The sequence below is a fragment of the Lissotriton vulgaris genome, chromosome 3_1, assembly GCF_964263255.1.
Source record: "Lissotriton vulgaris chromosome 3_1, aLisVul1.2, whole genome shotgun sequence".
In the NCBI taxonomy this organism is placed as follows: Eukaryota; Metazoa; Chordata; class Amphibia; order Caudata; family Salamandridae; genus Lissotriton; species Lissotriton vulgaris.
This window is the reverse complement of record NC_141689.1, coordinates 1,748,889,632-1,748,902,605: the sequence shown is the minus strand read 5'-3', so window position 1 is coordinate 1,748,902,605 and position 12,974 is coordinate 1,748,889,632. Positions and strand designations below refer to the sequence as shown.

Here is a 12,974-nt window from a genome sequence, read left to right as displayed (position 1 = left end):
GTGTGGCTTACTGCCCTACTTCCCTTGACTCTTCGCAAGGGGTACCTCTCCTTTACTATTGAACTTGTAATGAAATTAACATATTCTCATCTTTTACAGTATATTCTGCACCCTCAATACAACAGTTTTGTTCTAGAGCACTCTACTTGCAATTGAATTACTTCCAAATGTAGAACAAGAGAAGAGGAGTTGACTGAACCAGCAATAAAAGCAATAAAGTTCTCTGTGGCATTTGCTTACTTGCATTTATTTACAACGGGGTCCATTTCACAAAGTCAAGTCTAGTCACAGAATACTCATGAGTTGGACCCAAGATTCTGCCAGAGACACCTTGAAAAAATGAAAAATGAAAAAAGAGGGAAAATTATGGAATCTGAATACTGTGGAAAAGATGTTAAAGTGATTTAAGCTTGATGTTCATAAAGGAGTAGTGCCATGTTAGCAGGCCATACTTAGAGCACAATAATGTAATAACCAGGTGTTTTATTATGAGAAATAATTGATAGTCATTATAGCACTGTTATCCACAAGCTGAACAAATGTCTCACATAATTCTACAATTAATAAAAGTAACATAGTGTTGGTGTCTTAGTCCCATCAGCACTGATTGCAGCTGTTTGGTTTTGTTGGTTGTTATAATTGCACATGTCCTAATATTAGGAGACCAATACGTTAAACTGTACTTGGAAGAAGGTTGCCTGCATTATCGGAAGCTTCTACCAATTGACTGAAGGAAAGATTCCAACCTTAGGTTGGAGCATGTGATGAGCATCCATGTTGTGTGGTGATTCACTGATCCAAGGTTCCTCGAAAGCACCCAGCTGTACTAAGTATTCTCCTGTAGAAAGTGTTTGATTGCGGTATGAGCCATTGCCAAGGTACGATGTTTCTGGACTGGAAAAAGAAGATTGGTTGGAGTTAAAAATCATATGCATACCATACAAATCTGCTATTTTCACTGACAAAATGGGGTTTCCTGATGATTGTATGAATCAAGCAATATTTTACATAACATGAGTTATTTTCATATGTTGCTTAAAATATTTTACTTCGTGACTCTACTTTTTATAGAATTGCCTTACACAAATTAAGAGAAAGGACACTATATTGGACAAAATGGATCAGTATGGTATATTTCTGATGATTTTACTTTATTTGCCAAACATACACAATGTAAACATTCTTATGTTCTAATGAAGTAACGTTCTGATGAGCCTTTCTTCATAATAGTCTAAAAATGACTCTTCTCAATGTCAAGTATGATGATTTTCGTCACACTGCCAGCTATATGGGAGGGGTGGTATGTCCAGGAGGGCCTTATCCATGGTGGGTATTCTAGATAACCGTTGACTATATAGATGAGCTCCATTCGGTGTCAATGTCTGTAAATTTGTTTTATAAGGATAGCCTCTAAATCTGCCATGGATCCAGATCCCCAAGACCTATACTGTATACCCTTTTACTACAGATTAGTTCCGATAATCGGGTGAATAGGGCTACTTAAGACCACAAGGGAGGTCACTGTTGGGGTAGGCTACCTCAAGCAAAGACTCCTTCAGGCTCAATTCTAGTCTGAGTGTACAGACACCCAAAAGACAACACACAGGCCAAGCTTCCCTAATTCTTATACATCAATGGCAAGCAGGTTGACATTTTAATAACTTACCATGAATCTGAACTCAAATCTTGAACCTTGAGTCAAGCAGATTTTATGCATCCAAGACAAATTTTCTAAAGTGTTGCAAGAGAAAAAGATCCTAAGCAGACACATCCCATTCAAAATACTATCTGTATCTGGGTTGGAATAGTTCCATTGATCTGTAGACCTTGTGGTTATTCTGAAATTCTTTACCACATATAATTTTTATCGCATGCTTCCTAAGTGTCAGCTTTTTAAAGCTCATTGCTTTTATCTTTAGGTGTTCCTCAATCAGTATCTTCAGCAGATTTTCAATTAACTTTGGATTTTTGCTCAGTCAGAGGATGTATTCAAAATGCTATGTCTTGCATTTGAGGACTATTGTCCCTGTAGTCCTATTTGGCTTGGCAAATCAAAAATGAGGTCAGAAGCAGATAGCAAATTATAGTGGCTAAATTTAATCCAAAACATTCTGAAGAAGGAGTGCTTGGTGTAGGGGAGTACCTGCCGGGGCGGTGATATGGGGAGGGGGAGGGGCAGGGTGGGGGTTAGGAATGTATGGATAATAGATGTTTGCAGGTAAGTAAACATATAAAGAAATCAAACGAATTTCGTTGCATGCACTGCATTGCATTTGGGTATGCAGTGCACGCAACAAAATTTGTTTGATTTATTTATATGTTTACTTACCTGCAAACATCCATTATCCATACATTACTAACCCCCACCTTTCCCCTCCCCCTCCCAACGTCACCGCCCCGGCAGGTACTCCTCTACCGACCGCGGCTGAATGTCCAAGCTGTCTTTGATGCTAGAGCCTGCTCATTGACCTGTACTCTGCCTTTCCTGGGTGCATACACGGCAGCTAAATTTTAAGACAATTGGCATTTGCCTGTCAGCTGGTTACTGGGGAATTCAATGACATGTAGCTACTAAATATGTTTACCTATTGAATTGCTTCACAAACACTGTCACTCATAACTTCATCCCAACCCAAAACATCCATACATGCATGTTGGGAATGCTTGGATCCTTCTAAGGTTACAACATTATGAGAAAAAACATGTTTTAGTGCAGTTGATGCCCAGTATTCTCTCTCTCTCTCTCCTCTCTTTTGCGTACCCAAGTTTAACAGCCCACTGCCCAGGCTCAAAAGAAAAGAGATAAAACGGGCACAAACACTTGTGCACCCGTTGGCATCAATAAGTCACACTTCAAATGTCTTGTTCGTATAGGAGGTGCTCCAGTACTCTCCAAAATTAATGTGCTAGATCATAGTAGCCTAACGTGTGTTGCAGAAGATCATCACACACTAGGATTTACAAGTAGACCTTAGCCCTGAATTACAGTCACATCGAGGTTCCCAGGATAGACCACAGATCACAGTTTTCAGGTGCGTGACCAACTAGTGGCTTCACATTTCACCTGAGTTGCTATTTTGATTGCTACATCCCAATGGTTTCACAGTGTAGAGACAATGATGAAATGCAGACTACCATCTTCCACACTTACCATCCTGAGACACCAATTTGCACCACCATGATTCAACAACACATTATTACGCTTACGCAGTTGGAAACCCTTAGTCAGTATGGGCTTTGCATTCTACACCACTGCATATAAGGCTGTAGGCTTAACGCAGTCACATAATAATATGAGGCTTATTTAGAATGTCCATGTTAATTGAGAAATATAATAGCTAGGTATTTTTTGTTCTGGGTATATTTTTTCACAATACTGAAAATAATAGGTGAAATTATAAATCACTTGAATCTCACACTGTCATTTCATTTTTGCACTTGATTTCCATTCCATAAAATAATTGTCCTCACCAGTTTCAGCATACAGCCACCCTAAACCTGCCTAGATGCAAAAGTGAGTGTTTGTAAGGTGGCCTCTTGGATAAGCTGAAATTAAAGTACAATTGGAGTTTACAATTACACCAATCTACTTGGCTTGCTTGAAGAGCAGGACACATTCACTGACATTCTGACAAAGCCACTGAGTGTTTGTACTGGGGGATGCGTAGAGCTGTCACTATTCAATGTGGGGGGACTACAGAATCATCTGATATGTGATAGTGGATTGAAAATATGTTGCCTAACCACAGATGTGTGCTGTATAAAGAAAGAAAAGAATTCCTCACACCCCCATTTAAAATGATAAAATGATTAGACAGTCATACTAGATTTTAAGCTCGGGAACTGTGGATTGCACACATTATAGCAGTGAAGACTGAACTCATTCTGCTATTTTACCAACATGTGCTACTGAGAGAGAGCAGAACTGAGACAGCATCACACATCAGGCCCACAGTTGTCCCTCCAGTCATTAAGGACATCATATTTTAAGTTTGAATCAGTCACCCATATTGACCCAGACAAGAAAAGAGTTGTATGATGAAGTATTCGCAACAAAAATATTGCCAACTAAAGTGTCACAAAAGAATATTGAGGACACGAAATGCACTTTGCATGTTAAGTAAAAAATATTCACAACAAAATCATCGAAGACACGATATCCTCAAAAAAATAGTAAGCATATCAAATTTCAAAATATGTCAATTTTGAGCAATTATACTCTATATTAATTGTAAAACATCTATTAACTAAGTGTGGGTGTAACTGGCAAAATTCTCTCTGGTGTAATTACTCACAATTACATCAAAATTACTTGTAATTTTGTGTAATAATTTGAGAAGCACAATTCAGCATTTAGCACTACTTTCTCAGAGCAAAATTAACTCCTGTGTCTAAAATGGGCCTTAGGATGTATTTCACACTAAGAACAAAGCACTAAATGCTACAGGACATGAACAGCAGTAGCCAGCAGCCACTTTCTCTCTCTTAGATCATAGTTCCTGTGCTCTTGTGGCAGTATTTTGTCCCAAATGATTCTTAATTACTAAAGCTGGAGTAATAGTGTAATTTTGTCAGTTTCGCATCACAACAGTACTGTATAATTATCAAAATGACTCCAATTTCTCAGGCATAATTAGAATTTAGCTCTGGCATAATTTTACCTTTAACTTTAAAAAGAATATTGCATTAAAAAATATACATAACTTACAAATATATAATAAATATACATTTGTTAAAGTATTTGAAAATTATATATAATTATTATTTAAACATAAATAATAAAACATAATTAACAGGGGTGTGGCTTACGCAGCAAAGATGGCAGCCATGCTTTGTCTCAGCTCTGCGCCTATAGCGAATGTCTGACTAATTATCGACAGACAGAGTATCGATATACAAAAATATCGCAACACAAATATCGAGGGACAAAATATCGAGATGCTATCTTTAAAGAGGTAAGTACCAAACTATCGGAAAAAAAATATTGAATGTAAAAAATATCGTTTTTTGTACAATATCGTTATATTTTAATTAAATAAAAATATTATATTAACAAAATAATAATTATGAATGTAATAAACATGTTTAAAAATATAATATATTATGAAATATTAACAATTAATGTAAAAAAAAAGAATTATTAATAAATATATAATACACAGTATATTTTTCATTAATAATAACTCTAAATTAATTATTTTTATAACTTATAAATATATAAAAATATAATAATATAAATATAAATGTATATACATACAATAGTAATATAAATTACAATTAATAGCAACATAAAATTACAAAAAAATACATACATTACATATATATAAATATTTTATAAACATAATTTAATTTTATAAATAACAATTATTAACAACATAAAAGTAATAATAATAAAATTATAAACATAGATAGCGTATGAGTACAAATTACTATTCCAACTCCAGAGAGCGCAACAGTAGGGAAAGTGTTGGATAGCGTAGGGGTTAAAAATACTATTCCCACTCCAGAGAGTGCAACAGTAGAGAAAGTGTTGGATAGCGTAGGGGTAAAAATTACTATTCCCACTCCAAAGAGTGCAACAGTAGGGAAAGTGTTGGATAGTGTAGGGGTAAAAATTACTATTCCCACTCCAGAGAGTGCAACACTATGCAAAGTGTTGGATAGCGTAGGGGTACAAATTACTATTCCAACTCCAGATAGTGCAACAGTAGGGAAAGTGTTGGATAGCGTAGGGGTAAAAATTACTATTCCCACTCCAGAGAGTGCAACAGTAGGGAAAGTGTTGGATAGCGTAGGGGTAAAAATTACTATTCCCACTCCAGAGAGTGCAACAGTAGGGAAAATGTTGGATAGCGTAAGGGTAAAAATTACTATTCCCACTCCAGAGAGTGCAACAGTAGGGAAAGTGTTGGATAGCGTAGGGGTAAAAATTACTATTCCCACTCCAGAGAGTGCAACAGTAGGGAAAGTGGTGGATAGCGTAGGGGGAAAAATTACTATTCCCACTCCAAAGAGTGCATCAGTAGGGAAGGTGTTGGATAGGGTAGGGGTAAAAATTACTATTCTCACTCCAGACAGTGCAACAGTATGGAAAGTGTTGGATAGCGTAGGGGTAAAAATTACTATTCCCACTCCAGAGAGTGCAACAGTAGGGAAAGTGTTGGATAGCGTAGGGGTAAAAATTACTATTCCCACTGCAGAGAGTGCAACAGTAGGGAAAGTGGTGGATAGCGTAGGGGTAAAAATTACTATTCCCAATCCAGAGAGTGCAACAGTAGGGAAAGTGTTGGATAGCGTAGGGGTAAAAATTACTATTCCCACTCCAGAGAGTGCAACAGTAGGGAAAGTGTTGGATAGCGTAGGGGTAAAATTTACTATTCCCACTCCAGAGAGTGCAACAGTAGGGAAAGTGTTGGATAGCGTAGGGGTAAAAATTACTATTCCCACTCCAGAGAGTGCAACAGTAGGGAAAGTGTTGGATAGCGTAGGAGTTAAAATAACATACTTATGAATAAAAAATAACATTTATTAATCAAAAAATAAACTATTACATAAATAATTACCAATTAATTAAAAATAGTTACCAATTAATAAAAACTATTTAATAATTCCTAAAAATTAACACTTAATTTAACATAATTAAATTACTTCCCACCCTATTCCCCTATAAACTCACAACCCACTACAGAACATATTTAACAATAAATCAATATTTATTGATTAATCAATTAATTAAAATTAATGACCAATTAATTAAAATTATTTAATAACTCCTACTAATTAATACTTAATTTAACATAATCAAAATACTTACCATCCTATTCCCCTATAAACCCACAACCCGCTACATAAGATATTTATCAATTAATCTATTAATTAAAAATTACTACCAATTAATTAAAATTAATTACCAATTAATTAAATTTAATTATTCATTCCTACTAATTAATACTTATTTTAACATAATTAAATTACTTCCCACCCTATTCCCCTATAAACCCGCAACCCGCTACTGAACTAAAATGCTAAATTTCATTAAATTACATAAATAAATACTTAAAAACATATTATATACATTATAATATACAAACAAATTATTAGAAAATCGATATTAGTAACATCGAAATTATTTACATCGATATTACTACACATCGATATATTTAACTTCGATATTACTGATATCGATATTAAATAGTGTCAATATTACTTACCTTCGATATTGTGTTACATCGATATTTAAACTTCGATATAATTGTATATCGATATTTAAATTTCGATATTATGTCTGTGTACCCCTATAGCCCTGTATCCTGCTGTTATTCCTGCTCTCCCCGCACTAGGTACATACCACTTGCCGATGACTGACTACCTGTGTCGTGATGAACCCGGAGGGCTGTTCAGGAGACAGCAGATGGCCTGGTAGCAGCCGCAGCCGCAGCACAGCTCGCCTTGCCGCATTGGGTGCGGCCTCTCATCACCTGCTGTGTCATGGTTCCGTCGCTGTCTGGTGCTACGGTGGCCGCTCCGCATACTGACACAAACTATTGGCGTCTCCCTGGCACAGGTGGGGCATGTCAGAGGATGAGGAGCGCCCACCAACTGACCTGCAGTCAGGACCGGAAAAATGGTGGTCCCGCCCAAAGCCACCTGCAAGGATCTTCCGGCTCCTGGAGATCTGCAGCATATACATGCCCCACATCACCAGCTTCGCCCGGTGTTGCCTTTGTGGGACAGTCCACCCCTTATCTGGATCTACGACAGCATGCACTGCAATGTAGAGAGTGGCAACCCAGTGAGGGGGTTATTTTATAGATATATTGCCACTGGGTGGGCTTCCGGTGAGCTGTCTCTGGGCCTGACAACAAGCTCTGCAGGTGAGCAACTCATTCTTTTCTACAGTGAGGCCATTGAAATTCCAATGCCTCGCTATGCACTGATTCCTTTACGCCTGGGGACACTGAGTTTAGAGGCACTGTGCACCCTGCCTGAATTAACACACTACCTAAATGAAGTGTTATTTTGAATATCTTAACAGCAACCCATATGATGTGAAATTTACCCCAGACATGCCCAAAATAGGAATCCAAGTTTTGGATGTAGAATTGTATACATCAGGTAATAAGCTGCACAGTACCCTTTACAGGAAAGAAACAGCAGTGAATAGCATTCTGTGCTATAAAAGTGCACATCCTACAAGCACTAAACGTTCTATTCCCTATGGGGAGCTTATTAGAATCTGAAGAAATTGTAGTGAGAACCATCAATTTGAGATACATGCACAGGGGTCTCTGGACAAGCTAAAGAGGAGAGATTGTAAACATTAGGATCTCCTTCAGGTAAATAGATGAGTACAGAAGGTCACAAGAACAGACACTTTAAAAGCTAGGGCTAAAAAAGAAACCAGGGATTGCCTGTCTTTCATTACAATGCACTTCAGACGTAATCAAGATGTTCTTAAAATTCTTCATAAACACTGGAAGATTCTGAAGGGTGTCCCAGGGGTGGGATCTTTCTTGAAAGACAAACCTTCTATCACGTATAAAAGGTCTAAAACCTTTAGAGAACTACTCTGTCCAAGTTGTTCTGCCCCAAGACCACAACATGTGGGAACCAGGTTGAAATGTCCAAACGGTTTCTTTACTTGTGGGGTATGCAATATTTGTCATAAAGGTCTAAATAGAACATGTTAGTTTACCTACAATAGTAGACATACATACCATATTTGACAATTTTTATATTGTCAATCTATGTGATATCTGTTATTATTCACAGCTGCTCCAGGATCTATGTAGACAGTACTACTAGACAGTTAAAAGTTTGTATTCAGGAACATCGTCGAGCCTGTCTAAGGAATGACCAGTCATATGCCTTGGGAGCACACACCTGTGATTCAGACATCCCCACAGCCAACTTTAAATTTCATGGTATTGAGACTGTAAACCAGGATATAAGAAGCAGCAATAGAGAATTGCGCCTACGACAACTGGAGGCCCAATGGATCTGTAAACTGAGGGCTGTGTCTCAAGGCCTGAAATACTGACAATTAAATGCATTTCTTCCTTTAATCTTTATCAACATGAGGCTTGGGTTTATTTAAGGATATGTAATGTTTGTAATAATACTAGTGTGTGGCATCTGCTTATTGTTATACTTGATCTTTCACTGGCATAGTTGGCAGGATGACAAGTCTCAACAGTTTCTGAAGGAAGATCTCAACAGCAAGATTCTTTTATACTCAACATAGGACTACAGGTCGTGAGTATTTATTTTTAATTGACTTGGATGCTCTTCTGACACACCTCTTGTTGTCTGCTCAACGTGAAACTCAGTGCTTTTAAGGTACTGCAGAGTTGCTTGTTTTGACTGTAATTTTACGTGTGAGTCCTGTCTTGTATCGGCGTGATTTTACAGACTCTGCTTTGAAACTTACAGACACTGTTGGTACTGTTAACTGACTTTTCCTCATTTACATCCTTCGCAGCTATGTCTTTGAGCTGGTTTGCTACAAGTCGCAGGCTGTTCTGGGGCTCTGTGCTGTGCGTGTGATGTTTGGGAAGGTAGAAGCATAAAGAATATTTCAAACAAGATTTGAACTTAGCTTCAAAGTTCTTTTCTTCGTGCTCTTTCAGCGCGTGCCCTCAGCACGTGTTCTCAGCGCATGTCCCGAATGATTACCGCTTGAAGAATCTGTCACATTTCTCTTCTGTGATTGTGGTCTTTAACAACGCACGCTGCATAAGGTTGTCATGGAGTGACGTTGCCACGCTGCTCACGCTTCTCACGCTTCTTGGCTTTACGTGACGGCCATATTGAGTTTGGCCACTGTCTTCTTGACATGAGGCTTTGTGCTTGGCGGCATATTGAGTTTGTTGTCACTGACAAGTCTCAACAGTTTCTGAAGGAAGATCCTGACTGCTTCATCTATTACACTGCGTGTCACTGCTGTGATATACACACAAATTGGAGATCTCTGGTGGTTTATTCCTGTGATGTGCACTCAATGCACTTATCAACATTTTGCAGTGGCAGGCATGCTTAAGCATCGCCTGTACAGTTAATTTGAGCTATGTGGAGAGTCATCTAAGATTACCTTGCAGTGACAGGCACACTTAAGCACCGCTTGTACTTTTATTTTGAGCTCTTTTGAGTGTCAGTACTGTAACAGGCACACTTAAGAACAACCTATACTGTTATTTTGAGTATCATCACAGTAACAGGCACACTTAAGCATCGCCTTTACTGTTATTTTGAGTCATTTTGCGAATCATCACAGTGGCAGGCACACTTTCAAGAAGAGTGATTATCTGATTGCATATTAGTATATTTCTGGTTTGGGTTAGGTTTATTTAAATTATTTTGCACACTTTTTCTCATCTTTCATAATGCAGAATGTCACAGCTCCTCCATTTTTCTTGGTATCACCTGGCGAGCCTCCTATAAAATGGCAAAAATGGAAGAAGGTCTTCGAGCGTTATGCAAAGGTTTGTGGAACATCACTTAGTGATGTGCGAAGGTCTTCACTCCTTCTATACTGTTTGGGGTCTGAGGCACAAGAAGTATATGACCAACTCCCTGAGTTGAATGAATCTGAGGGTCAAGGGCTTAATGAATATGACATATGCATTAAAAAGTTGGACAAGCATTTTCTCCACAAAGTCAGCACGATATTGGAAAGGTACCATTTTGTGAAGAGGCTAAAAGATGAAGGAGAGACAGTTGAAATGTATGCTACTCACCTGAGAAAACTTGCCTCATCTTGTAAATTTGCTAATCTTGTGGACCAGAGGATTAGAGATCAATTTATGGTGGGATGTAATATTGAAGGAGTTAGGGAATAGTTATGGATGCGAGATTAACTTTCTCCTGATAAGGTTTTACAAGTTGCAAAAAGATTTGAACACTCTTTGAAGTGTGTCAAAATTATTAAGAAAGATAAACAAACTGTGGTACAAGTAATTAAGACTGATACTAAGAAACCTGTGGGGAAGGTTGAAGGAGGTGAAACAAAATACAAATCCATCATGAGAAGGTGTTACAGGTGTGGTAAACTTGGACATTTGGCAAACGATAAAAATTGTCCGGCTTTTTAAAAAAAATATATGTACCAAGTGCAAAAAGAAGGGGGATCTTGCAATTGTTTGTAAGACAAGAGTTTTGTCATCCTCTTCTAAAGTTAAATGCATTGATACTGAGGATGTTGGGGAAGAAGATTTTGTTTGTGTACAAATTGTTGTCCAAGTTGAAAGTCCTTAGGTTAAGTCTAAAACGTATCTGGGTAGTAATACTTCGATTCTGCTGGAAGAAAAAGCACCTATGGCTCAATCTTGCCCTTTTTCTAACAGTGTCACCGTTGGTCACATTAAACAGAAGTTTCCTAATGTTTTCAGGGAAGGTTTAGGATGTCTGAAAAATTTTCAACATGAAATACGTGTGCGTGCTGGAGCCCGGCCTTAAAGCTGTAAAGTTAGAAATGTACCTTTGGCAATTAATCATAAGATGCTGTAAAAACTAAAAAAACTCATGGAAGGAGGTTTAATTGAAGAAGTGGAAGATACAGAGTGGGTGGCTCCAGTCGTTGCTGCTTGCATGTCTAATGGAAGTCTTCACCTCTGTTCAGACTTGAAGCAACTCAACAAAAATGTGATAGTGGATCATTATCTGCTCCCTAATGTTTTGGAGTTGCTAGTTTTGTTGGATGGTGCCAAAGTATTCAGTACTATCGATCTCACGTCGGCTTATCACCAGATTCAATTAAAAGAGACACCACCTTTGTAACACCTTTTGGCACCTTCACATTTATAAGGATGTCATTTGGCCTTGTGTCAGCGGCATGTGTTTTCCAACGGGTGATGGAGAGAGCCATCAAGGGCTACAAAGGGGTATGTTTATATCAAGATGATATATTGGTGTTTGGTAAGAATGAGAAAAAACATGGGAATCGCATGGACATGGTACTTGGAAAATTGGATGTGGCGAACTTGACGATTAAGGCTGCGAAGTGTCAGTTCGCCCTCTCTACCATCAATTACTTAGGACTTACCATCTCCCCTGATGGAATTTTACCTAAATCTCACTTGGTAGACACTATCATTCGTATGTGTGATAGGATATTACAACAAATTTATAGAGAATTTTGCGGAACTGAGTCCCAACATGAGAGTCCTTCTCAAGAAAGGTGTTGAATTTGTGTGGAATGATGCTCATGTCTTAAGAGTTTTGATCCCCTAAAAGTGTTTAATATTACCACAGATGCTTGCCTCAAAGGGTTAGGGGCTGTTCTTCAACAGCAGAGTGATGAAGGGATGTTAACTATTATGTTTGCGTGTTGTTACTCGGTTATTGAGCGTGAGGCTTTGGCCATATTCTGGGCCATTACGAAATCCAAGAAATTTTTGTGGGGTAACAAATTAAATATTAGAATAAACCACAAGCCTTTATGTGAAATATTTTCTAAGAAAGCGATTGATTCTGTCTCTGGCAGGATTACCAAGTGGGTTGTTGCGTGTGACGTGGGGAAGAGCGGGGGGGTTACTTGAAGTAGGAGGCACGGGTCCACTGCTGTGTTTAAGCGGTACTTCTTTATTTCAGGAGTACAACAGTCATGAGAGACATTTAGTAAAAAAAGTGGTATTCGCAGATCTTGAGAACTGATGAGGGAGCCCTTTAAGGTTCGTATCTTGATGTTGTCAATACCGCCTTAGCTTCAGGGGTCCTTAGGAGAGCTCCCAGAGGACGTAGAAGAAAAGAAAAGAACAAGACCCAGGGTTACGATTGTCTCCTGTATTCTAGGTCTGACAGTGGGGGGCGGGGAGTGAGGGATCACCAGGGACTTTCACCAAAGTAGTATAGCAATAGGCTTCGAGGTGGGTGCTCGGGGTCGACAGTCGGTGTAAAACTAGAACAGCCACACACCCCTCGTCCCGTGACCTCCCTCAACCACCCCTACCCGCTTCCTCCCCATGAAAAGACGAGAC

General features: G+C 38.4%; 1 protein-coding gene across 2 annotated transcripts in view; it reads right to left on the bottom strand.

Moving 5' to 3' along the window:
- Window positions 1–221: 221 nt before the first annotated feature.
- Window positions 222–12,974, bottom strand: part of LOC147728409 (uncharacterized) — a 98,299-nt gene continuing 85,546 nt past the window's right edge. The window contains exon 6 of one of the 2 annotated variants that reach the window (XM_086963282.1): window positions 222–894. In XM_086963282.1, the coding sequence (XP_086819408.1) occupies window positions 717–894 (178 nt within the window). In that variant the 3' untranslated portion in view covers window positions 222–716. The remainder of the gene's footprint in view (window positions 895–12,974) is intronic. The other variant, XM_086963281.1, reaches the window with a different exon arrangement.